Genomic DNA, 27,727 nt, shown 5'->3' with positions numbered 1-27,727 from the left:
CCCTGCGATGTTCCCAGGCGCCCAGCAAATAGTTGGCACCTGCAACGTTTAGGTTTTGCGCCAGTGGCGCACCCCTGACTGGCCCTGCATGGCAGCGCGCCCCGACATTCTGGACACAGGGCTTTTTAGTCCCTTTATTGAATGGCTAGTTGGCCGGGGGTGCTGATAGGTGAATAGGGCGCAAGGCACTAAAGGTGATTTTGCGCAATGTGGTTACCTGCTAAGTTATGATGGTAATTGCCTAATGTGAGTTTTTGCGCGATGTGATGTGGTGCTAGGAAATGTAATGCATTTAATATGATTACGCACCTTGATCTTACACCTCTGAATGTTTTTAGGCATCATGTGTTTTTGCGCTATTGAGTTATGTTCTGGCACCTCTGAATGTTTTTATGCATCATGTGTTTTCCTGTGACACCTCTGAATGTGTTATATGCATTATGTGTGTTACCTACACCTCTGAATGTTTTTATGCATCATGTGTTTTCCTTCCCTTACACCTCTGAATGTTTTAGGCATCATGTGTTTCTCCGGTACCACTGAATGTGTCTTGATGCGTTATGTGCCTTGTTCTTACACCGCTGAATGTATGTTTATACATCATGTGTCTTTCCTACACCTCTGAATGTTCTATGCATCATGTGTGAAACTTCTGATTGTTATATGTTCAAAGTGCTATTTCTAACAGTATTTCTAGTTCTACTAAGTGCGGATTCTGACAGTGGCCCACGTGGCCCTGTCCTGATGTAAATAATCCCTGGTGAATATTGCCCGTGCCAGTTGGCGCAATGTATATTGTGTGATTACTATCCGATGTGTTTTGACAATTCAAAAGTTATTTTTATATAACCTTGTGTGGAGTTCCTTTTGTGGTGTGCCTAGGATGTTGTTGCTGTTGTGTGTGTGCGCAAATGCTTTACACATTGCCTCCAGGATAGGCCTGTCTGCTCGAGCCAAGCTACCAAGGGGGTGAGCAGGGGTTATCTTGGCGTGTGACTCCCTTGCCCTGACTAGAATGGTGCTTTCTGCATAGCTTTGGCGTCAGCCTTAGCCAACCAGAAATAGCCAGTTCAAACATTGTTGGACAGCGGTGAGGATTAGGACTTGTGTTTGCGCAGTGCCACAGCGACAGCTGGCTACATTACAAAACTCTGCATTTTTTAGATAGTCACATGTTTGGGATTATTGTTTGTGATTTTGTTTCTCCTCAGGAGTGTCATTTTCAGATGGTGTTCCTGCGCTTTTACGTTTAGTGGCAGATGAGAGAAAATTACAGGGCGGGACGCCAGTAGAGGGAGAGGTTCCCATAGATAAGGAATCCCTTGCTGGGTCCAGTACCCAATCCCTGTTCCTGTCCCTGTGTGGGTAGATGGAAGAGAGGGAGTGTGGAGGAGAAATGGCTTGCTCAGGAGGGTGGTTATCCCCTGAGTGTAGTGTGTGTGTCTGGATTCCCCAGTATGGTAGGATCCAGTGGCAGCAGCTAAAATGTGTCCAGTGCATGAAGTCCCATTCCCAGTTCCCAGAGTGTGGTGCCTGGTGCTCAGTAAGAGGGGTACAGGTTGAGAGTCAGGGGCAGTGAGGAACTGTCTCACCAGTCTGGAGGGGGAGTGTGTGGATGAGTGGTGTGTTGAACTGGAGGAGTTGGTGTGAGTTTTTTTTTTAAAAAGGAGCTTGCACATGAGGTGTACCTCTGGTGGTGTGCAGGAGGTCCTGCAGAGGCACTGGACAAGAAGGTGGATGTCTGGCAAACCCTGACTCAGGGCCTGGAGGGTTCCCTAAGGGAGCGCCAGGTCAGGGGCCTAGGCTGTACTTACAGGTCATTTGAGGAGGATCTTCCTGTGTCTAGAGGATGAGGAGTTTCTGTAACCAGAACTCCGGCGGTCCTATTATTGGGCAGTACCGCTACTAAGTGGAGGGTGCAGAAGGCCTGGTTGAGGAGTGAGAGGGGGAAAGAGTCCCCAGTGGAGGAACCAGTGGGTCAGGGGCCAGCCAGAAGGGCTGGGCCACTAGTGAGTGACCATGGTGATGCCACTTCTGTCCTGGGGGATCTCTGCGCCCTGTCAGGTGGGCAGGAGGTCGCGAGATTAGAGCCAGGCAGACTGTCACAAGACACAGTAGTTATGTGTCACCTTCGGGGGGGGGGTATGCGTGCTCCCCGTGAAGTCCTGGTTTGCTGGACATTTGACCGTCCAGAGTGCTTGACCATTTGTGGGGCCTCTGGAGGTCGTTCCCCGAGGAGGGGGGAGGCCAGGTTCAGGTAGCCTGACCTGGAGGGAAGAGCATCTGTGATAAGGGTCCTGAACAGTTGGGAGGAAAGTGTGTCGCTGATACGCCGTTGGCGTGTGCTCTGTCTAGGCTGGGACATACTGAGAATCACCCTGTGATAGGGAGTTCTGGAGGAAAGTGTGTCGCTGATAAGCCGCTGGCATGTGCTCTGTCTAGCCTGAGACATACTGGGACTCACCCTGTGATCATGGAACTGGAAGGGGGTGCAGAGGGAGGGAATCCTCGCCTCTGACCCCGGTAGCCGGAAGGTAAATCCCAGGTGGTAGACCAGTTGATGGAGTGAGGTCCTGATCTGGTGGGAGAGTTGTATTCTGGTGGGTGCTTCCCTGGGAGGGTGCAGAACCCCAGATTTAGAGGTAGGGTGGGGCATTCTTGCCCGTGACCTCTGGTCAGCCTGATGGTATGGTCCCTAGGTTGAAGGATCAGTGGTAGTTGTAGCTACCCTGAGAGGGAGAGTGGAGAATGGCTATTGTGTGCCAGGGGTTACTGCCCCCCACTCTGTGGATTGGTCAGGACCTGTGACATTTGGATGGCCTAGGGCCTGGTCCTGGTCGTGGATGACTAGAGAGTACCAGAGGGGTATCCTAGTCGTGCCAGAGAGCTCTTGTTGAGAGAAATACATGTGGGTTCAGAGTGGTGAAAAACCGGAGGGTGTCCCTGCCGTGCGAGCCAGAGTCCGTGTTTTATCGCCCAAAGCAGGGAAACTCATCAGTGGAGTGATTGGTCTACCCTGCGTTTTGGCTGGAAGGGGGTTGTGTTGGACCTGGCCCTTTTTGCAGGTTCACCCAGACACATTTAGCTTTTTCCTAGCCTGTTTCTGGAACCTGGTGTTGATGATTTTAGGCCTCTGCGCACTTTTTCACTGTGGTACAGTGTAAAGTGCGTGAGCTCTCTGTGTATGTGTGGTGAGTGACCTGCCTTCCCATAGGAATGCATGGGGAATATGTGTGACATGGTAGTTCCTGATGTGTGGGGAGCGCAGGCTCGAGTTTGGTATGTGCGGACTCGTGAGATTGAATGCTGCGTAATGATGTATGCGGCATGAATGTGTCTAGTGTGGAAGTGCCACTTCTAGAGATGGATGTGCGTGTGTAGTGAGTGTGCTGACACGTGATTGGCTGGAGCCTGGCTCCAGGATGTCTGGATGGGTCTGCCCAGTGGTGAGTGTTGAGATTAACATGCTGATGTGAGGGGAGGAGTGCACCTGGTTCCTGAATGGGGCTGGGTTTTCCCCTACACAATGCTGGCTCCGCCCCCTGTGGTGCGACTGATGATCCTAGCCTGACAAGTGAATGGGAGGGGTGGCTGAGATCATCAAGAGGGCTCCCAAACCAGCTGCGCCTGGTTTTTCCCCCACCCTGCACCTTTAGAGAAAGGAATTCACTGTATAAAAAGGGGCTGTGTCCCCTTCCAAAATGTTCTTGCTTCTGACTTGAATCCTGCCAGGGGCGTGCTGCTGCTTGGGCCCAGGGGAAGGTTTGCCTCCCTGGGCCCTGCCCAGCCCCTGGATACCTGATGGACTTGGAGACTGATGGACTTTCCCAGGGGACCTTTGCCTGTGGTCCCCTGCTTGCAGACTCCTGGGAACTTTTTCTTGCTTTTGCCAAGGCTTATTATAGCCTACAGCGCCTGGAAGCGCTTTTTCTGCTGTTATAGCGCCTGGGAGCGCTTTATCTGTCCTTCTAGCGCATTGGGAGCGCTTCCTTTTGGCCCCTAGTGCTGGAGAGCGCTTTATGCTTCACTAGCGCCTGGGAGCGCTTGATTTTACCCCTAAGCGCTTGAGCGCGGTTTGTGTACCAGGCAGGTGTCCACCCTGCATTATGGCTTGGGATTTATGAGGAATCACGGGTGCTGCCACGCGTGATGGAGGTGCCTGTGCTTGTTTAAACTTGCACGGGTGCCCACCCCGCGGCTTTGCCCGCAAGTTTGTTTAAATTCACGCGGGTCGAGCCGCGTTCGAGGATTGCCGCCTCCGCCGCGTCCCGCCTAACTGTGGGCGGGGCCGCTGGACGGAAACCGGAGTGCGGCCATTTTGCGGAACAGGAAGCGGACGGGAGCCCACCCGCGCTCCTGTGCTGGGGAAGCCGGAAGCAGCCTACCGTGTCCGGTCTAGGGGCTCCCGAGTACAAGGAAGAGCCCCGGACTGCCTGCGGACCTGAAGGGAGAGCCTGCGGCAAAGAGGACGCCCTGGCCGCCGGGAGACGCAGCGCAAGGAGAAGCATCCGCCCCAGGAGTCCCGGTGAGTGCTACTACGGTTCTCCAGTGTAAGGGGCATTTGGTCACTCGAGCCCGGAGGGCCTCAGGGGCAGTGTTTGGCATCTTGTTCTCAAGCCCATGAGGGCTCCACGGGGGCATTTCTTTACTCGGAGCTCAGAGAGGCTCCAGGCCTTCCTTAAGTTGCGAGCCCAAAGAGGCTCGTGAGGGCGTTTCTTCTTCAGAGTCCACGAGGGGCTCAGGGGGCATTATGAATTCAGAGTCCACAGAGGGGGACTCCAACATTTGGGCATGTGTGGTGTCAGAGCCTGTGTGGCTCCCACATGTGTGGTGTCAGAGCCTGTGTGGCTCCAACGTGTGCAGAGTGTCAGAGCCTGTGGGGCTCCAACAGAAGCGCAGATTTGTCCTGAGGGCTAGTGAAAGCCCTGTCGCAGTTTTGTCTCCAGCTGCCCAGTGGGCAGCTGCACCGTTTAGGCGCAATTGGAGAGAGAGTCCCTGTGTGGGACAGAGATGGCACAGTGGTGCCAGGCCTTTTACAGCAGCGCAGTACTTAGTGCCAGCTGCAACATTTAGGCCCTGTGATGTTCCCAGGTGCCCAGCAAGTAGTGGGCACCTGCAACGTTTAGGTTTTGCGCCAGTGGCGCACCCCTGACTGGCGCTGCATGGCAGTGCACTCTGACATTCTGGACACAGGGCTCTTTAGTCCCTTTATTGAATGGCCAGTTGGCCCTGGGGGGCTGATAGTTGAATAGGGCGCAAGGCCCTAAAGGTGATTTTGCGCAATGTGGTTACCTGCTATGTGATGATGGTAATTGCCTAATGTGAGTTTTTGCGCAATGTGATGTGGTGCTAGGAAATGTAATGCATTTAATATGATTACGCACCTTGATCTTACACCTCTGAATGTTTTTAGGCATCATGTGTTTTTGCGCTATTGAGTTATGTTCTGGCACCTCTGAATGTTATTATGCATCATGTGTTTTCCTGTGACACCTTTGAATGTGTTTTATGCATTATGTGTCTTACCTACACCTCTGAATGTTTTTATGCAGCATGTGTTTTCCTTCCCTTACACCTCTGAATGTTTTAGACCTCATGTGTTTCTCCGGTACCTCTGAATGTGTTTTGATGAGTCATGTGCCTTGTTCTTACACCGCTGAATGTATGTTTATACATCATGTGTCTTTCCTGCACCTCTGAATGCTCTATGCATCATGTGTGAAACTTCTGATTGCTATATGTTCAAAGTGCTATTTCTAACAGTATTTCTAGTTCTACTAAGTGCTGATTCTGACAGTGGCCCACGTGGCCCTGTCCTGATGTAAATAATCCCTTGTGAATATTGCCCGTGCCAGTTGGCACAATGTATATTGTGTGATTACTATCTGATGTGTTTTGACAATACAAAAGTTATTTTTATATAAACTTGTGTGGAGTTCCTTTTGTGGTGTGCCTAGGATGTTGTTGCTGTTGTGTGCCTGCGCAATGCTTTACACATTGCCTCCGGGATAGGCCTGTCTGCTCGTGCCAAGCTAGACCTACAACAAAAGACCCTGTCGAACAGACGTCCAAATGTGTCAGTTACTCAGAAATAGAACAGTCTGAATGTACTGATAACTATTCCAATCCCTTATAGTTTATAAGCGGGTAATTCACTGTGCTGCGTCCCAATGTTTATGTTAAAAGAGGCCCAACTTTCTTGACAGAAACACAGAACAACAAATGCAACTTGTCTGACCCTTCAAGGTCAGTACCAATTATCCACAGCAACAATGTTGGACAAATATCTGTTTAGAAAAAATGTGTGAGAAACAAGTGACTCCTCACGGAAACAACACCAACGGGGTAACTGGTATGTAATTTCCAGACAAGCACCTGTCTCATCATCGGTAGTCACTTGATTCTCAAAGAAAATAGAAAAGAGAGTGTCCAAAACAAACAACCAAAGAAGTGTGACAAACAGTGGAAAGCAGAAGCATCTGCTAGTGACAAACACACAACATAAATCAGTGCACACAACACAGCAACCAATCCCTTAACCAATTGTATTCATAGGGAAAGAGGTGTGCTGTACCAATAAAAAGGCTGGTAGCTATTCCTGCATACCATTACCTCTTTAAAATGCCAACATGTTTCACTGCCACCATAGTTTTGGCAGTTTCATCAGGGCTGCACTATATGCTGCCACTCCACTCTTGGACACTTGTTCTGTGTTAACTGCCAAGGAAAAGGCACATGAAAACAATTAAAAGCATGTAAACATACTTAATGGTAGCCGTATATGCTTTGCCATATGAAACCATTATTTACCCAGAGTCAGCCTAGTTGATCATACCGGCCGCCCAGCGGTTGAAACGGATGGTGGAGTACTCCTAACGGGAGTCCTCGCCTTCACCTAGCTTTTTAGCTCCCTGATGGTGTAAACAGACTGGGTTTCCAATATTAGTCCGTCAAACACTCGCCGTGAACGAGATGAGGCGCATTTGATGCTACACCACGGTGAGATGTATCAGTGGATATGATATGTGAGAGTGTTGTGTGATCTTCGTTCTGAGCCCGTGTGTGCCGACTCGGCAGTGAGAGGGTCGGGTTGTGTTTAAAGTATATGGCATGGCACTCCGATCTATGGTGGCCCTACGAGCAAGAATGATTTGGAACTCTGTGATCCACAGATGAGTGGAGACGCGTGAATGTTGAAGGCTGTTTTTATAACCCAAGAGATATTAAAAACAACATCAACCAGTGCTATTGAGCACGCAGGTTCCTTAAAAGAGGGAATGTTTAGCCCCACAAGTTCTGGGTAATACTAAAAACAGCATTTGTAAAAAAACCCCGGGAGGCAGTGCGCTATCTCTCAACAGCCGTGATGCTTAACAGCTCTTTTTCCTTAATGAAGAAAGACCATATGTGTGGGTGTGTTGGCCTTGAGGGCGTTAAATAGTATTTTCTTTCATGTTCCAAATAACGAAATAAGCTTTTAATCTGCTAATATTGGAAACCCGGTCTGTTTACACCATCAGAGAGCTAAAAAGCCAGGTGAAGGCGAGGACTCACGTTAGAAGTACTCCACCATCCATTTCAACCCCTGGGCGGCCGGTATGATCAACTAGGCTGACTCTGGGTAAATAATGGTTTCATATGGCAAAGCATATACGGCTACCATTAAGTATGTTTACATGCTTTTAATTGTTTTCATGTGCCTTTTCCTTGGCAGTTAACACAGAACAAGTGTCCAAGAGTGGAGTGGCAGCATATAGTGCAGCCCTGATGAAACTGCCAAAACTATGGTGGCAGTGAAACATGTCGGCATTTTAAATAGGTATTGGTATGCAGGAAGAGCTACCAGCCTTTTTATTGGTACAGCACACCTCTTTCCCTATGAATAAAATTGGTTAACACCTTGGCTGCAAGGGGGTTTTCCCCTACTGTGCCGAGCTTTCAATTTTACCATTGTGTGTGACAAGGTCAACTCGTCATAAGCACAGCGCAGGTAACACCCATGACGAGTTGACCTTGTCATGAGCATGGAAGGGGTTAAGGATTTGGTTGCTGCGTTGTGTGCACTGATTTATGTTGTGTGTTTGTCACTAGCAGATGCTTCTGCTTTCCACTGTTTGTCACACTTCTTTGGTTGTTTGTTTTGGACACTCTCTTTTCTATTTTCTTTGAGAATCAAGTGACTACCGATGATGAGACAGGGGCTTGTCTGGAATTTACATACCAGTTACCCCGTTGGTGGTGTTTCCGTGAGGTGTCACTTGTTTCTCACACATTTTTTCTAAACAGATATTTGTCCAACATTGTTGGTGTGGATAATTGGTACTGACCATGAAGGGTCAGACAAGTTGCATTCGTTGTTCTGTGTTTCTGTCAAGGAAGTTGGGCCTCTTTTAACATAAAAATTGGGACGCAGCGCAGTGAATTACCCCCTTATAAACTATAAGGGATTGGAATAGTTATCAGTACATTCAGACTGTTCTATTTCTGAGTAACTGACACATTTGGACGTCCGTTCGACAGGGTCTTTTGTTGTAGGTCTAGTTTTGAGTGGAGGGCGACCCTGTCTGATTCCCTCTGTGCTCCCATTGATAGTTTGATGCTCGTGCCAAGCTACCAAAGGGGTGAGCAGGGGTCATCTTGGCATGTGACTCCCTTGCCCTGACTAGAATGGTGGTTTCTGCATAGCTTTGGCGTCAGCCTTAGCCAACCAGAAATAGCCAGTTGTAACACGGGCAATCTCGCAGTCAGCCAGTTTCACGAGATCTAGGCTCTTTGTGTCTTTAATCCAACGTTTTGGATTCACAGATTGTGGTAGCTTGGTCTTGTGGGTGCCAGGTAATAGGAAGGTAATAGCGTGATGATCAGACCAGTCGCATGGTTCTATAGAGATAAGCTTGGCAGCTGATTCCTTAGCAATGATCCAATCTAGAGTGGCGCCTTTTGTGTGTGTTGTGAGTGTGCAGGTTTGGGTAAGGACTTGGACGGCCAGGAAGTGTTTGATGGCGTTGAACTGAGGGTCCTTGAGGATATTCCATTGCAGATCGAAGTCACTGAGGAAAATGCCATTAGAATTGGGGGAAACCTTGGCTGGAATGATTTCCATGAGGTGCATGTGTTTGAGGGTGGTGAAAAGGTCAGCGAATTTGTTGAGGTCTTTGTGGGGCTAGACCGTCCTGGGTCAGATCCTGAGAGGAGGGGCTTAGGCACGTTTGGCAGACTGGTCGAGGGATCATTGGGGTGGGCGTTCGCTGCCCAGCTGGTGTCTAGCGTATTAGTCACTATGGGTATGGGGGAGGAGCGCAGGTTGGAGGAAGGGGGAGGCGGCATGGTCTCCTTGGGAGGTGGCGGAGGTTGTGTGGGAGTGGAGGGTAATTCCCTAGCAGATATATGGGTGACACTGCCTATAGAGCTGTTCAAAGTGGGAAATGGCATGGGTTGAGTTGGTCTAGTCTGCACCATAGGAAAGGGTGAAGGGGGGGTGCAAGGGGGAGTGTTTGGATCTTTGGTGGGGCTTAACGGGGGCTTTTACGCACGCCCTTTTGGCTGTGTTCATCGGAGCGAAGGAGGGTGTTGGGTGACGAAAGCTCGTGCTGGGGGAGCGTGGAGGGATAAGGGATGTGCACGGTTTTCTTGAGGGTGGTGCAAAGGTCAGCAAATCTGTTGAGGTCTTTGTTTGGCACTTGGTTCAGGACAATATTGTTTTTGTATAAGGTGATGGTAAAGTCAGCTCGCAAATTTAAGGAGGGCGCAATCGTGAGCTTGGTGCCATACGGAATGTTCCTGGATTTGTGTATGTTAAGGAGGTTCAAAATGGTTGCGGGCCATTAGGATTTTTTTCTGGAGTAGAAGATGAGGTAATTAATGACTGTCCTTGTCAGCGCTACAGTGCAGGTCAGAGATCAGGGTGTCTTTTCAAAATGGAGTGTTTGAAGGTTTTAGCAGCGGTGTTGGAGAGGTTAGGAGGATACACGACGGTGTTGAAGTTGCCCTCTGTTTTTATTCAGGCAAGGCCCTGCCATACTGGAGAGAGACGGGTATTGTTAGGGTGAGGGGAGAGCTTAGGGAGGCTGAGGGAGTGGCTCTAGCAGTGAGGATCACTCTCCGGGGCACAAACAAGGAGGTCTGCAGATTTGCAGGGCACTAGCAGAGAAGATTACTACTCTGGGGCACAAACAAGAAGGCCGCAGAGTAGCAGGGCGTCAGGAGTAGAGCGAACGAGCATTAGATCCTGAGACCATGTGGTCAGTCAATACCGGTTTATGCCGGTGGAGCCTCAGAAGGGGCGAGGACTGAGGCAGCCCTTTACAGGGTTCCGAGTGTTGCAGGGGGGATCCACCAGATTTCAATGGGGGTCCTCCATGTCGCCGGCCCATTCATCACCCATTTATATAAAGAGTAACTACCATAGAAGATATCAATGTGCTGTACAGAGAACAACTATAGACATGAATATCTATTTACAGATAAGGAGAAGTCTGAGGCTGAATAGATTGTCGACAATAAGAGAAATCAATGATTAAGTGAAGTGGCATGGGCAGTTATAAGCAGGGGTTAATAAAAGAAGAGTAGTTATTAACAAAAGGGGGTGGAATGGAGGAGAACAAAAAGACAGGGTTAAAGTAGTGGATATCCATTTACTTTGATAAAAGAAGGAGAGGAGTAGAAGGAGGTGGGTGGAGTGGGAAGAAAGATAAAGAATGAGGCTTGGTGATTTGCTTTAAGAGGAGTAAATATATATGAACCAAGGAAACAATTGTCGTAAGGCTTAGCTTCCTTACTTGTTAGTAATGAATGTTAATACTACCTTTTCCCTTAAAGAAAAATGTGCCAATGTTGGTGACAATTACTGGGAGTGGTGTTTACCCAGTATTAATAGGGTTCATATCTTTACAAAAGATCTTCAGACAGATTTTTCCAAAATATACTAAAATTCCTATTTATCCAGCCATTATATTACAAGCGTAAGCAAATCATGGAAATCTAGAACATATCAAATGCTACAAAAATGCACATTTGTTTCCACAAATGCAGGGTACCTGTGCAATGTGTGTTTAGTTTCTTGCTCCCCACATCACAGCAGTATTCTGGTGACTGCCATAATAGAAGTTGAAACTTACTTTCCCTTTTTTTTTTCATTCTCGTAGTTACATGCTCACTGTGCTTTAAAAAGACTTTTTTGTTAAGGCGAACACTGAAAATGGATTATTAGCACTATTATAAATGCAATGTAGGTGGAGAATTGTGAAGGTAAAGTTAAATCATGGTCTGTAGCAGCTCATACGGTTTAATTTAGAACATCTACTGTAGAGAGTCTGAGGCCTGGCAAGACGTTTCCACATAATTGGTATGCGGCTACACTGCAAAGAAAGAGAGGCCTTTAACACAATGAACAATACATTCCAGGACACCATTTCGCTTACCTTTTTTGATCATCTGCAATGTTTCTTTTTCTGAGGAAGCTTCCAGTGCTGATGACTTCAAAGGATTTATATGTGTATTCGTGTGACTGATGGTTGAAACCTTGCTGGATTCAGCTCCTTTAGAGAAGTCCAACCTTTTTGCGGTTATATTGTGAGTAACTGAAGAATTTTTCTCACCTCCACTCGGCAAAGGATTAAAACTGAAACCAAATAGAGACCCTGCAGGTGTGGTACTTCCAAAAGCAAATGACTTTGTTTTCTCAGAACTAAAAATGTTTTTTACAGAATCCGAACCAAATACAAGCTTAGGTGGAGAAATAAAGTTTTTTATTTGCTTTTCAGATCTGTCAAGGGCTTCAGATTTCACTGGAGATGCTACAGTTCTGCTATCTTCTTGATTCAGATCAGTTCGCTCTCTGGTAGTTTCTTCCAGCACCGCCACTGCCTGTTTGCCACACAGAGTTGCTTTTAGGGGACTGCCATTTAAAGGCGATGGGGAGAGCAAGGTCCCATCCTCTTGGGCTTGTTTTGCCGCACTAAAAGCCTGATAAAACGAGTCAGCTACATCCTGAAGTTTAAAACGGACCGCAAATAGTTCAGTCTTTCCCTCACCTTCTGCAAAGTCATGCGCAGTCCATATCCAAGCTTTGTCCATCCCAATCATGGGTTTTAAATTCATGTCTGATGTAATCCTATGATTGGCGCAGAGTTTAAGCACTTGGTCCCTTCTCATGAGAACCCGAACAGCTTTGGTATCAGAATTTTGCAATATTTTAATATCTCCAATGCCTCTTTCTTTCCACTGATTGGCTTCTTTATCAAATCTGTAGAGTTTTGCTCTATTTCTAAACAGCACATGCTCGTTTTCCTCTCCACTTGAGACCTCAACTAAATCAGGTAATGGTACAACTGGCTCAAAGTATGGCCCATCTCTATCCTCTTCCTGAGTAGTATCAGACTCCTCATCTGTGCCCACAGACACCCTACTGTGATTCAGTTTGTTTGGCGACTTAGATGGACTCAGGACTGGTTGAAAGCTAAAATTAAAACCTGCCGCTGCATCACCAAAAGAAAAGAGGCTTTTCTTAACACTATCAGAAACAGGCGAAAGAGAAGCCACATTACCAAAGCTAATGTGCGAAGTTTTTCCCCCAAAATTGTCATTTCTAGATTTAGAACACTCCGACACTGGCTTAACCTCTATTGAAGGACTAACAATCACTGTGGTAGTTTTTTTGGTGTCTTTTTCATGATGCTTTCCTCGTTGTTCTGTAATAAAGTCACACATAGCAGTTTTTCCTTCTTTGTTAACTTTTTTAGAGCTGTCCTGCTTAGAAGGGCTACCAGGGGTCTGCACAGGCTGATCTAACAGCAGCTTCTGACTCTCTTCAAACTTGGATTTGAAATCTTGAGCCTGGTCTGAATTTTTAAATTTGGCTGCCAGCTGCTCCAGCTTGACATCGCCATCAGAGAAATCACTGGCCAACCACATCCAGGCTCGGTCAGAGCCAGATAATGGTTTTAGCTTTATGGAGGTTGTAATCCAATGATTTGCACACACCTTCAGCACCTGATCACGCCGCATGAGCAGTCTAAGAGCACCTGTCCTTTCATTTCTGAGGATCTTCAAGCTCCCCACCCCACGTTCTTTCCACTGGCTTGTGTCTGCATCAAACCTGAACAGTTTCACCCTTTCTGAATAAAGTTCTTTCTCACCCTCTTCTCCAGTTACAAGTTCAACCTTTTCAGGCAACTGCACCACAGGTTCAAAATGGATATCGTCACGGTCCTCAGTTTGATATAGCTCATCACCTTTCTCTTGCTCAGAAGTGGTGTTGATCTCACCACCTACCGGAGTGTTCGTCTGTGAAATACCTTTGAAATTTAAGATGTTTTTTTGAATTTGGCTCTCTGATGAAGTTGCAAGATCAGCAAAGGTGGTGATTTTCTGCCCAAAGTCAATGTCATTAGGTTTGATACTTCCAGCAAGGGAAGCAAGAGTTGCACTTTCTGAGGGTTTCTGATTTACTTCAATTCCAGGAACCTTTTGGACAGTTGCAGTAAGTTCCTTCGACTGCCCGTTATGTTGGTCATTTTTGGGAGGATCATGGATTCCGAACTTAAATCCACCAGATGGCACGGAAAAAGCAAAGCCTTTTTTTACAGGGTCAGATTTACTATTAAATGAAGGCATCTGCAATATAGAAGATGGAATCTTCTCCTCTTCAGAGAGTCCAAACTGAAAATTGCTTACTGGAAAAGCACTATTTGATAAAGTTTCTGACTGCACAGCTTTAGGTTCAAAGATTACATTCTTTAAACCAAAGGTCGAGGCTGATGACGGGTTAGGGGCTTGGCACGCACAACAATTTGTTACAGAAGGTTTATTTCTGACCAAACAAACATTGCAATCCCACTGCCCTTCAGTTTTAGAAAACTGTGACCCAAAGCCAGTTAATTTTAAGGTACTGGACTCTGTGCTAGAACCAAACGTAAAGCTGGGAGCAGATGGAAATGTCAGAGTAGTGGAGGAGGGCGTAGCCTTGGGATCAATGGCGAGACATGAAACACATCTCAATGAAGATGCTTCATTTCTCACTAGGCACACATTACAGTCCCACTGACCTTCCTTTTTGGAGAACTGTGATCCAAAGCTACTGGGCTTTATAGTACTCGACTCTGTGCTAGAACCAAATTTGAAGCTAGAAGCAGGCGGAAATGTCACTGCATTGTTGGGTGTGGCCTGAGGATTAGGGGTGAGACAAGAAGCACAACTCACTGAAGAGGCTTCATTTCTCACCAGGCACACATTACAGTCCCACTGCCCATCTCTTTTGGAGAATTGTGATCCAAAGCTACTTGGCTTTATAGTACTTGAGTCTGTGCTAGAACCAAACTTGTAGCTAGAATCAGGTGGAAAGGTGCCTGCATTACTGAGCGTGGCCTGTGAATTAGGAGTTTGACAAAAGCTACTTGGCTTTGTAGTGCTCGACTCTGTGCTAGAACCAAACTTGAAGCTAGGTGCAGGTGCTTTTGTCACTGTAGTAGTGGGTGTGGCCTGTGGATTAGGGGTGAAACAAGCAACACAGCTCACTGAAAAGGCTTCATTTCTCACCAGGCACACACTGCAATCCCACTGACCTTCCCTTTTGGAGAACTGTGACCCAAAAGGACTTGGCTTTAGACTACTTAACCCTGTGCTAGTGCCAAACTTAAAGCTGGGTGCAGGTGGTATTGTCACTGCAGTAGTGGGCGTGGCCTGTGGATTAGGGGTGAGACAGGAAACACAGCTCACTGAAGAAGCTTCATTCCTCACCAAACACATATTGCAGTCCCACTGACCGTCCTTTATGGAAAAACGAGCTCCAAAGCCGACTTTGACAGAACTACAAGTGCCCCCCGATTCAGATTTTTTTGAAGGTGCCATCTGAGAAGATCTCGGTGCAGTGCTTGCTGTAAATGGAGTCTGGCATGCAGCACACATGTTAGTTGCTTCTTTATTTACCACTAAACACACAGAACAATGCCACTCGCCTTTCTTTTTACCTAAATGTTCACTAACTGCAAAGCTACTTTCTGAAGAGGCACTCTTCGATTCTGTTCCAGATGTCACACCAGTAAGTTCAGAGAACTTGCTCTTTAATCCAAATAAGGCAGATGAGGGTGGAATGGAGGAAGGGCCACTTTTAGCACATGGGTTGGGTGTTTGGCAGGCAGCACAGTTTCCCAAGGAAGCATCATTTTTGACCAAACATGTTTTGCACTTCCACTGCCCTTCTTTTTTAGAAGAGTCAGACCCAAAGACACTTGGTTTTAGAGCACCTGTTTCTGAGCTAGAACCAAACTTGAAACTGAAAACAGGTGGAGGTGCTACTGTAGTGGCAGATGCCACCTGCGGATTGCAGGTGAGACAAGAAGCACAGCTGGCTGAAGAGGCTTCATTCCTCACCATGCACACACTGCAATCCCATTGTCCTTGCTTTCTGGAAAAGCGAGCTCCAAAGTCACTTTTCAGAGAACTTGAATTGTCACCCAATCCAACAGTATTTACAGACACTTGCAGATCAGATCCGGGTGGAACAGTTGCAACAGTTGTCCCACAGGTTCCACATATTTTAGCCCCTGCTTCATTGGATGCAGAGCAGGCCCGACAAACCCATGGGCCTTTCTTTTTTCTTGAACGGTTACAGGTCCCAATTGCAGGAGCAGAAGGTTCTTTACTAAAGCTGAATGATTGTGGTAGCTGCACATTAGCTAAAGTAGCAGAACTAGAAGCAGTCAATGTAGTCACAGCCTCACCACCCGCATGTCTGTGAGAACTCTGGCAGGCAACACATATGGTGGTGGTGGCAGCATTCCTCAATAAACAAACATCACAGTCCCACTCTCCCTGTTTCTTGGTAAACTGCCCGCCAAATGCGGCTCCACTAGACGGGTCTACAGCTACCTTACCAAAGCTGAATGTTGGAAGTGCAGCCACACCAGGTGCAGCAGCAGGGCCTGTTTTAGTATCTTTAACGGGCGCCATTATTACTTTATTGGTCATGCTTAGAGGAGGTGCCTGACAACTGACACAAACTGGGGCTGTGGCAGGGTTTCTCACCATACAGCCATTGCAGATCCACTCATATAATTTCCCACTAGACTGTTTTTCAAAAGTGGCACCAGCAGATGAGGACTTGTCAATACCCTTGACCTTGTTTACAGGTTGATGGGAAGCTTCAGCACTTTGCTGTGGTGGAGAACGCACGGTACTTGATTCCTTCAAATGCTTTTGGACCTCTTCAAATTTCTGCTTGAACAGTTGAGCTTCTCCTGGGGTTTTGAATCGGATGGCAAACTGCTCAGGCTTTGGCATTTCGTCTGCATAATCCAATGCATGCCAGACATAGGATTTATTAGAGCCCGCATTCAGTTTCAGTGTCATATTTGGACTAATATAGTGATTGGCACAAATTTTCAATATTTGCTCACGCCTCATTAGAAGTCGTACTTTGTCCGATTTTTTATGTCTTAAAAATTTCACAATCCCAACACCCCTTTCCTTCCATTCCTTCAAATCTGTATCAAAGCGGAAAAGCTTTGCTCTGTTGGAGAACAGTTCTTCTTCCTCCTCCTCACCAGTCTTAACGTCAACCTTATCGGGAAGAGGAATAACCGGTTCAAAATGTGGACCGTCGTCGTCAGAAGCTTCCAGAACACCACCATCCGATTCATGGCTTACATTAGATGCATCTCCAGTTCGAGTTTCAAACACCAGCGTTTTGGTGTCCTTCAGATTAAATGTGGGGTATGTCTTATCTAGGTTTTGGGATCCGTTTTCATTAAGAGAAGGGCCTGAAAAATGTTTCTGCCCAAAATTAAACAGATTTTTTTGCACAGATTCCTGACTGTCAACAGAAGCTTTTTGGACAGTGTGGCTACCTAGACACAGTGTATCTGAAGTCAAAAGACTGAAAAGACTTTCACTGCCAGAAAAGGCTGTGTTGGGTGGCACGAACTGTGGTGTTGAAAAGCCGAAGTCTCCATCATTCGACTGAAAATTAGATGTGAACTTGAAGGCTGACGGTGTATCTTGTGATGAATTTATAAAGGGTGGTATTTTCAATGAATCAGTCTGTGGGGTAAGGTGCACCTTTCCTAACTCTTCAATCTTTGAATCCAACCCTGTAGATAAAAATGTAGGCTTCGTAAAATATCCTGGTTCGGGCAATGGTGGATTGGCTGTGGTCTTTGGAGCACTGTAGCTATAATAATCTTCACTACGAGGAGACAAAAGTCCAGGGCCTGGTGAACCATAGTGTACAGACGCACCAAAGGCTTCACGAGGAAATTTAGAGGATGCGCTCTGGACAGGCGGAGTAGGAATCGGTTGTTGATATGCATACATGTGGGGTTGAGATGCAAGCTGATTGCCTCCATAGAGAGGGGCCTAAAAAAAAAAGAAAAACAAAGTCAGTTCGAGCTTGGACTAGCCTTACACACAGTTTGTTAGAATGCCTATGGTTTACTTTCTTTAGCTTTTCATAATCAGTTATTTTTACAAGATATTTATTTTCACAAGTTAATATTGCTGTAAGTATGGACGTGCAAAATAACCCCTAAACGCCTTGTTAAAGCAAGTTTGGAAAAGCAAATCCAGCTCAGTAAAAGGAATGGCACTTTTTAAATGCAAAAATTGATTGCATTTAATAAAAATGTTACTCTCTTTTCACTGGAAGAAAATCAACCAAAGGTGTTCCGAGGTGGAAGCACGTGAAGGAATGGGTGGTTGAGGAGGAAAAGGTGTCTGAAAACGATTCTGTTATAATTCATTTAACTGTTTAACTTTACTTTAAAGATATGGATTTTGTGATATGATTACCAAGTATCCTACATGGAGAAAAGTGTGATTCCTTTCCACAGAATCCTTGAATGTGCAACTTCAGTAAGTTTCATGAGCAATCTTCTTACTAAAATAAAATGAAATATACGCTTACCTAGGGAGTGCAGGTATAAACAAGCAGTGGCAAAGCCAAGAGGTCTGGCTTGTTTTAGGGGTATCATTTTGTTGCAATGATGTGTATGCACTTCTTGTGGGCATTCTGAAAGCTTCCCTGGGAATGCATTTCGCCCATTGCTTAGCATTGACTTCATGGTTTGTAACTCACAGGCGCTTGCTTTCTTTTGCTGGCTTTATTTTGCTTTAGGCTGTCCACTTGAGTTTGATCCTCCCATGGCGCATCCCCTGTTCACTGTACCCATCAAAGTACTCGCTTTCTGTAAACAAGCCTTTAAATCTTGTTCTTATATTCTCATAGTTGCTTCTCATTCAAATACAGGTCAAATGTTAGGCTCTGTTGTCCGATGGAGATTGGTGTTTACTTTTCATTCTCTGACTGCAAAGTCAGAGAATTGATTTGACAATCCTGCTGGGTACCCATGTGTGAAGAGGGGCTGTAGGGTGTGTTTTTTCTAGCTCACAACAAACATGAACTGTGTTGATATTTCACAATTAGTATTGTTCTGACATGTCACTTCACTCTATACCCCTCCACTCCAATATATCCCACTTCACAAAAATATATCCTGATCTAATCCACTCCCCTCTACTTAACCCACTCCAATACCATATACCCCACTCCAATCTACTCAATTTCACTCCACTCCAATCAACACCACTCCACCCCAATCAACCCCACTCAACTACAATCTATCGGAATCCAACCCACTCCACCCCAATCTAACCCACCCCAATCTAACCCACTCCAACTCCAATCTACACCAATCCATCTACCACAATCTACCCCCACTCCACTTAATACCAATCCACTCCACTCTAACCCACTACACTCCAATCTACACCATTCCACTCTACCCAACCATACCCCACTAAAATATACCCCATTACAATCTACCCCACCAATCAATTACAATCTACCACACTCCAATCTAGCCTAATCTACCCCACTCCACTCCAATTTAGCCCAATCTACCCCACTCCACCCCACTTCAGTCCTCTCAACCCCACTTTAACATACCCCAATCTACCACACCCCAATCTACCAGACTCTGCCCCCCCCAATCAAACCCACTCCAATCTATTTCAATCTACCCTAATCTACACCACTAAAATCTACAACTATCTACTGATTTACCCACTCTAACCCAATGTACCCCACTCCACTCCAAATTACCTCAAACCATTCCAATCAACCCTACTCCAATCTATTGCAATCTACTTCACTCCATACACCCAATCTACTCCACTCCATCTACCCCAATCTACCCTACTCCATTCTAAACTACCCCAATCTACCCTACTCCACTCTAAACTTCCCCAATCTGCCCCACTCCAGTCTAACCCAATTCAATCTATCCCACCCCCTCAAGCTAATCTATACCACTCCAATCTACCCCACTCCACCCCAATCTACCCCACTCAACTCCACTATACTCTGCTACAATCTACACAGTCTACTTGATTCTCCCTCAATCTTCCCCACTGCAATCTACCCCACTCTCCCCCAATTCACTCTACATCAATCTACCCCCCACACAATTAATTTTCCGCCATGCTGGAACAGCAGTCACAGTGGTGTACAACATGGCTAACACACATGTTAAAACCAACAGCTCTCACATAGGCGAGACCTACTGGCTTTACCAATGCTTGCTGACATTATAAGTACGAGCTGACAATTCCAGAATGAAAAGTGTTCTTGGCTATAATGCTAAAGGAATCATACTGGACAGGGTCACTTGCCAAACATGATAAAAGGTCAACGTTTAGGAGGAATACGCAGAGCATGACAAGTGTGTGACTTCCAGTCTGTCTCTAATGTCGTGGCCGACAAACAGAGAAACGCTCTGAATCCCTCATCTAGAGTGCAAACATTATGGAATGCTCAGCCCTGCCAAGTACCACGCATCAGTGGTTTAATTATCACATTTTAGGGATGGTATCGGCATCACAGCTCTAAAATGGATTAGTCCTGCATTACACCTTTTCCGATCTTGTGTAAATTGTGCAAGATGTGAGGCAAAAATATAGTCAAACCGCAGCCAGTGCAATTAAAAGGCTGCCCTGCATTGCCCGCACTCCCAGGTAATTTATTCACTGCCGGCCGGGCTTGGACTTATCACAATGGTGACGGATTCAGGAGGAGTAGTTACTTTTAATATAATGCAAAAATGAGGCCCCCCTCTAAAGGAAAATAATTTAAGGTCAGGGAGAAGAGGCGAAGAACCAAACATACCATAAAGTGCTCCCTCAAGACCTATATTTCTTTTGTCACAACAAGACTAAATTCCGCATGGGCTCAACAGCAATGTAATCATATCAACAAGACTAACAAAATTGATTTTATCATTGTTGTTTATTTAACTTCTTTTTATATTGGAGATCTATTTATCAAACATAATTCATTTCTTTCTTTTAAAACTTATATATATATATATATGTCTCAACAAAAGCCCTCGAGCTTCGGAAGGGCACACAACGCTCTCATATGCCATCTAGCACTGCGCGCCTCGCTGTCACCTGCTTTCTGTAAACAGCTCATTAATTAGGAGTAAACCCAGCACAGAGATGTCATTCCCTCTACCAAGCAATCCATGAATACGGGATTATGGGTAGATATGGTGCATTAAGGTACATTTCATAAACTGTACAAATACCATTATTGAACTTCGAATAAAGTACACCTCAATGCTCCATTGCAAAAACTATTCACATTCAGTGTGAACCCCTCATGCTAATGTCCAATTTCTTATTCTATGATGATCGGAGTCGTCATGTTGATTTAATCATGTACGTATAAAAACGATTTAAACATATACATTTGTGTCATCATTGATAACAACTATAATAACAATTCATTCTGATAGCTGTTTGCAACGGGCATTAAGAACAATGCTTGGCTCAAATGCTTTAAAGACAGGATGTCCTAATGCCTTTTCACTATTTTATGCAACATAGCCATGTGAGTGTGTTCGCGTATTATCAAATTGACGGTGCTCTAAAGTGATTGGTGCAAATATGGAGACTCGTTAACATCATCGAGAACCCCAAGAATAAGTGCAGAGTGCTCAATAGTGAATGAGTGAATTCATACTGAATTCATATTTGTGATATAAAAATTGTTTTTTTATATATTTCAGCTCTAATCTGCCTGAAAGTGTCAAGGTTGGTTAAAAAAGTTGTATTTCATTATAATTGACACTGAGATACGGAACTTCTGTCAACAGGGGGTAAAAAGATATACCTTATTCGTTATTATCAGACCAATTCAACAAATTATTAGAAAATTTAATCATAAAAAATTATGAAGGTCCTCACACATGTTCAAACCTCCCGGGGTCTTACTATTCAGAAGCACAATGTATTTAGATTCAAGCTGTCTGAGACGTTTTTCATTGTCTCCCCCTTTCTTGCTTGGGGTGACAGCATCGATAACGAAATACTTTAGATGGTTCAGATTATGGACATTCTGGAAATGCCGAGGTACTGGGTAGCTTTGATTGGCATTTACTATCGCCCTTAGGTGTTGTAGGATGCGTAAATGAACGGGTAATTTCGTGCTGCCAACGTAAGTGAGATCACAGCTACATTTTAGAACATATACCGCTAGTTCGGTGCGGCAAGTATAATGTGCCTTCAAAGTGACGGGCGTGTTATCAAATGGGATTGGATAGGTGGTCATATTTATCCCAAACTTGCACGCCCTACACGAGCTGCAACGAAAAAAAACCTTTACGTGGAGACAGCCAATTCTCCCCTTTGAGTGTTTCTGGACTGCTAACCACTAGATCATTACGCATCGCATATGCACGTCTGTATGTGACCGTGGGGGTTTTAGGCATGATTTCTTTTACTACGTGGTCTGTGAGGATAATGGGCCACTGTTACTTGACCAATTTAGTGATTTGGCGTGCCTGGCGGCTATACCCTGTAATGAGGCGTATGGTATTATCATCTTTGCCTTCTGCTGGTGTCAATGGGTTTGTTCGAGTAGCATCTAACAGATCTTGGCGATTCATGCAGTTGGCTTTAGCCATACTCACATCCAATCTTTTCTCATTGTAACCTCTGGCCATTAACCTTCTTTTACATTCTTGTTGATGTTTGTTTCGAAGCTCAGGGGTACTGCAAGATCTGTGGATCCTTAGAAATTCCCCATAGGGGATAGCCGTGATGGTATGTTATGGGTGAAAACTTTTTGCGTGCAGAATAGTGTTTCCTGCAGTTGATTCCTGAACAGGCTGGTGGTTATCTTATTGTCCACTATGTTAATCTGCACATCTAAAAAAGTTGCCTCATGGTCACTGATGCTAACCGTGAATTTTAGATTCAATTGATTATCATTAATATCATTCACAAAATCCCTGGCTTGTTGCATAGTGCCTCGCCAAATCACAAAAACATCATCGATGTATCTCCAATAACTTATGACATGGTTTCTCCAGCTAGATGCAGCATGTTGAACTTAGAGGACATGTTCCTCCCACCACCCCACGTGGAGACCCGCGTAGGTCGGAGAAAAACATGCCCCCATAGCCACCCCTCTGGCATGAGAGAGAGTCATGTGCCCTTCCGAAGCTCGAGGGCTTTTGTTGAGACATATACATACACACACTATGTATATATATATATATATTCACTGAAAAAACCATAGGTTATAGACCATATATAGTTAGGAATTCGCATTTACAAAACCTTATTTTACTCACACAAAACCATTGAAATTCCATATATAGTTAGTTGCACTAACTATATATCGCGCATCCACTGCTGATGATGTCACATATTACATCATTCATGACATGGTCAGTGACATCACTGATGACATCACTGATGACATCTCAAATGACATCACTGATGACATCACTGATGACAACATCCAGTGACTGTATGTTTCTGTAAAGTTAAAATATGTCTTACATATTGAAGAATGAGTGGATGTATAAGTGTCTGGATGAAGGATTTAGTAGGTGCATGACTGACTGTATGAGTGAATGATTAAATGTGTCTCACTGAGTGCATGGGTTAGTGACTAAACTGTCTTAATTTGTGCATCATTATTTCTGTTGTTCTGTAAACTGTTGCATGTGTTGATAAGTAGCTATATGAGTAACTATATGGGTTATTGATTGGTTGCCCAAGTATTTGTATGGGAGACTGAGTGTGTGTGTGGGTGGCTGGGAGGTGTATGACTCTGTGCATAGATGTGTGAGCAGTTGATTCACTAGATGTATGGTTTCAAAAGTGCATGTGGAAACAGCTGTATGGGCGGTTGACTGTGTGCATGAGTGTATTGACGAGTGAATGGATATCTCAGTGCTACATGTCAAAGTAAGTACATAGGTAAAACACAGTACATGTGAGAGTTGACATATATAAATAACTGTGCATAAGAGCCAGTGAATGTGTGAGTGGCTGTATGGATCATTGTGAACTTGTATCAGGGATTGTATAACCCCTTCAGTGCGGATGACAAAGCCAGCTCGTCATGGGTGTTACCTGCCCTGTGCTTATGACGAGCTGGCTTTGTCATGTAAAGTGCGATTCAGAGTATTTCAGCACCCAGCGGGAAAACCCCTAGCAGCCAAGGTGATAAGAGAGTAAATATGTGTTAGTATATGTTTGAATAAGTAAAGTTTGTATAACTGTATAGTTGAGGAAATGGAGGTGTGATTGATTCTTTGCATGACTGACTAGGTGTGTGAGTAACTCCATGGATGAGTGACAGTCTGTGAGTGTCTGTTTACACTGATTGTATCTAAGGTTATATTAGAGTCTGAAGAGGTTCATCGTATTATCACATGAATGATATCATCAGTGATGTGATCAGTAATGTCAAATGAGATGTCATCAGTGATGTCATCAGTGATGTCATTTGAGATGTCATCAGTGATGTCATTTGAGATGTCATCAGTGATGTCATCAGTGATGTCACTGACCATGTCATGAATGATGTAATATGTGACATCATCAGCAGTGGATTGCGGGTGCGTGATATATAGTTAGTGCAACTAACTATATATGGAATTTCAATGGTTTTGTGTGAGTAAAATAAGGTTTTGTAAATGCGAATTCCTAACTATATATGGTCTATAACCTATGGTTTTTTCAGTGAATTTTCAAGGTTTTGTAAATGCTAATTCCTAACTATATAGGGTCTATAGCCTATGGTTTTTTCAGTGAATATATATATATACATACATATATAAACATATATCATCTGTATATCTATATAAATACAAACATAAATGCATGCATACATATACTTATATGCATACAGATGCATGTTATTTACATGAAAGTTGAAAAAACACTAATAAAAGCAAAGCTAAAAAGCCACCTCATTACAAACAGAATGGCTTTAACTTAAACGAGGGCGAGATCTATTGCATTTTCAATGCTTGTTTACTTTGGTTCCATCAAGAAGGCATTCAGATGTGTCACACATTTGCCATAAATTCTGAATGTTAGCACTCTAGTTGCACATTAGATCACTGTAGTAAAGCTACTGCTCACCAGGGACGTCTGCTGCTGGTATTCAAAGTACATGTTTCAGTCTGCATGTCAGAATTTTTTTAATGAAATAGAAGAGGATTTGAGAAGTCACTCAAAATGATCCCTAATTTTTCTTTCTGAAGCACTAATCATACTTTCTATGGCAAAATTAACCCCCTCATGTTGTTCCTTTTTAAATTGAGTGTTTTCAGACTTACCACTTCATTCCAATCAAGATGGCTTCTGGTGTGCCATACTTTTGTCATAAGTAAGACTGTTAGCGCTCTAGTTGTTCTTTAGAACACTCTGGGACATTCTGTCATTGGGCTATACTTGGGGTACATCTGGGTGATATTTGGGCTACATTTAGGCTCTTTTGTCTCTGGTGGCCATCTTGGGAGACTGTATGTCAGAATTTTTTCATGAAATTGAAGAGGGGTTGAGAAGTCACTCAAAATGTGCCCTAATTTTTCTTTCTGCAGCACTAATCATAATTCATATGGCAAAATATACCCCCTCATTTTGTTCCTTTTTAAATTAAATGTTTTAAGAGTTACCACTTTATTCCAATCAAGATGGCTTCAGGTGTGCCATACCTTTGTAATAAGTAGGACTGTTAGCGCTCTAGTTGTTCTTTAGAACACTCTGGGACATTCTGTCATTGGGCTATACTTGGGCTACATCTGGGTGATATTTGGGCTACATTTGGGCTCTTTTGTCTCTGGTGGCCATTTTGGGAGACTGCATGTCAGAATTTTTTAATGAAATAGAAGAGGATTCGAAAAGTCACTCAAAATGTGCCCTCATTTTTCTTTCTGCAGCACTAATAATACCTTCTATTGCATACTATACCCCCTCATTGTGTTCCTTTTTAAATTAAATGTTTTAAGAGTTACCACTTTATTCCCATCACGATGGCTCCAGGTGTGCTATTCCTTTGTAATAAGTAGGACTGTTAGCGCTCTAGTTGTTCTTTAGAACACTCTGGGACATTCTGTCATTGGGCTATACTTGGGCTACATCTGGGTGATATTTGGGCTACATTTGGGCTCTTTTGTCTCTGGTGGCCATTTTGGGAGACTGCATGTCAGAATGTTTTAATGAAATAGAAAAGGATTTGAGAAGTCACTCAAAATGTTCCCTAATTTTTCATTCTGCAGCACTAATCATACTTTCTATGGCAAAATATACCCCCTCATGTTGTTTCTTTTTAAATTAAATGTTTTAAGAGTTACCACTTTATTCCAATCAAGATGGCTTCAGGTGTGCCATACCTTTGTAATAAGTAGGACTGTTAGCGCTCTAGTTGTTCTTTAGAACACTCTGGGACATTCTGTCATTGGGCTATACTTGGGCTACATCTGGGTGATATTTGGGCTACATTTGGGCTCTTTTGTCTCTGGTGGCCATTTTGGGAGACTGCATGTCAGAATGTTTTAATGAAATAGAAAAAGATTTGAGAAGTCACTCAAAATGTGCCCTAATTTTTCATTCTGCAGCACTAATCATACTTTCTATGGCAAAATATACCCCCTCATGTTGTTTCTTTTTAAATTAAATGTTTGAAGAGTTACCACTTTATTCCAATCAAGATGGCTTCAGGTGTGCCATACCTTTGTAATAAGTAGGACTGTTAGCGCTCTAGTTGTTCTTTAGAACACTCTAGGAGGCTGCAGTAGAACACAAAGGAATCAACTGACAGGCTCTGCCCTTGTTAGATGTACATGTTTTACTGAGAATGTCAGACTTCATTTTCACATGACTGAGAAAGATAATGTGAATTTACAGAAAATATGCTTTCAGTTTAGCTTATAGATCCCCTTCCAAACCACTGTGGGAAAATCATGAGATATTAGTTTTCTTTCAAACAATATTCATGATATCACAGCAGAAGGTTTTTTCACATGGTAAAATCACCTTAGAACCAACCACAATTCCTAAAACGAGTATGGTACCATCAACAAATGATTTATAATGTAACTAAAGTCCTAAAACCCTCTATTAACTACAATGCTTTTTAATGAGGGGCTATCATGTATATTGGTCCCAAGATGGCTGCCAACACTTCTTGGATGAAGTGCTGACAGCCAATCAGATCAGATGTGTGGTTAGGCTCCGCCCAGATATATATCTTTTTTTGAACCTAAATTACTCAAAATCCACTGGAGCACATATATTGAGACCTAGCAAAGGCACATCGGGCTAACAGTCCCTACAATTTCGCCAAGTTTCGTGCAAATCCATTCAGCCGTTCGAGCTAAAAGTGAGGCCAACCGCCCTATGGAAATTAACATGGGAAAAACGCGTTTTGGGACCCCCCTTTTTTCTCGGCCCCCCCTTGATGAAACCCCCCCAAATTGTCGGGGGCTGCTCAGAAACAAAATGTTCCATTTTCCTGAAAGTTTCAGCCAATTCCGTCCACAAACGCCAAAGTTATTAGACATAGAATTTTCAAAAATCCCATAGAGAAAAAATCCTAACTATATATACCTACTGGCGACCGCCAGTAGGTAATATATATATATATATATATATATATATATATATATATATATATATATATATATATATATATATATATATATACACACACACACACACACACATATATATACATATACATACATGCATACACATACATACATGTGATCAAGTGTGGGTTTCCCGGACGAAACGCGTCATGCTGCCGATCCCATCGATGGAATAAAAGCACTTTAAATCCCTACGATCCCTTGCTGTGGCCTGTACCTGTCTCTGTGTTGCCGGCTGGTTGCACACACTTCAGGATTGTGGAATTCTATATACATACACATATATACACATATACACATATACATACATATACACATATACATACACATACATATATATACACATACATACACATACATATATATACACATACATACACATACATATATATACACATACATACACATATACATACACATACATACACATATACATATAAATATATAAACATATATGTATGCTTTTATGATATTTTTATTATCGAAATAAAGCTGATTGACTTGACTTGACACATATACATATACACACATATACATACATATAAACATATACATACACACATACACACATAAATACACATATACATACATACATTTACATTTTTGCATAATTTGCACCAATTGCATTTGTCACTTTATTTATCTACATATAGAACTGTGGTATTTGCACTTTGCATTTGCACTTTATAGGGATATTTATAAGATGCACTTTATTGCGTATTTGCACATTGACAAGGTTTCATTTACAATACTGTATTGTGTTTTAATGTATTTTAATA

The 27,727-nt window shown here is 43.9% G+C and overlaps 1 protein-coding gene across 1 annotated transcript in view; it reads right to left on the bottom strand.

The window, feature by feature from the left end:
- The window catches only part of LOC147697214 (E3 SUMO-protein ligase RanBP2-like), a 485,030-nt gene that overhangs the window by 201,949 nt on the left and 255,354 nt on the right, over positions 1–27,727 (bottom strand). The window contains exon 20 of the mRNA XM_086934287.1: positions 11,421–17,352. Coding sequence (XP_086790413.1) covers positions 11,421–17,352 — 5,932 coding nt within the window. The remainder of the gene's footprint in view (positions 1–11,420; positions 17,353–27,727) is intronic.

Source organism: Lissotriton vulgaris, chromosome 8 (genome assembly GCF_964263255.1).
Source record: "Lissotriton vulgaris chromosome 8, aLisVul1.2, whole genome shotgun sequence".
NCBI lineage: Eukaryota > Metazoa > Chordata > Amphibia > Caudata > Salamandridae > Lissotriton > Lissotriton vulgaris.
Note: the sequence above shows the minus strand (reverse complement) of the source record. Positions and strands in the feature narration are given on the sequence as shown.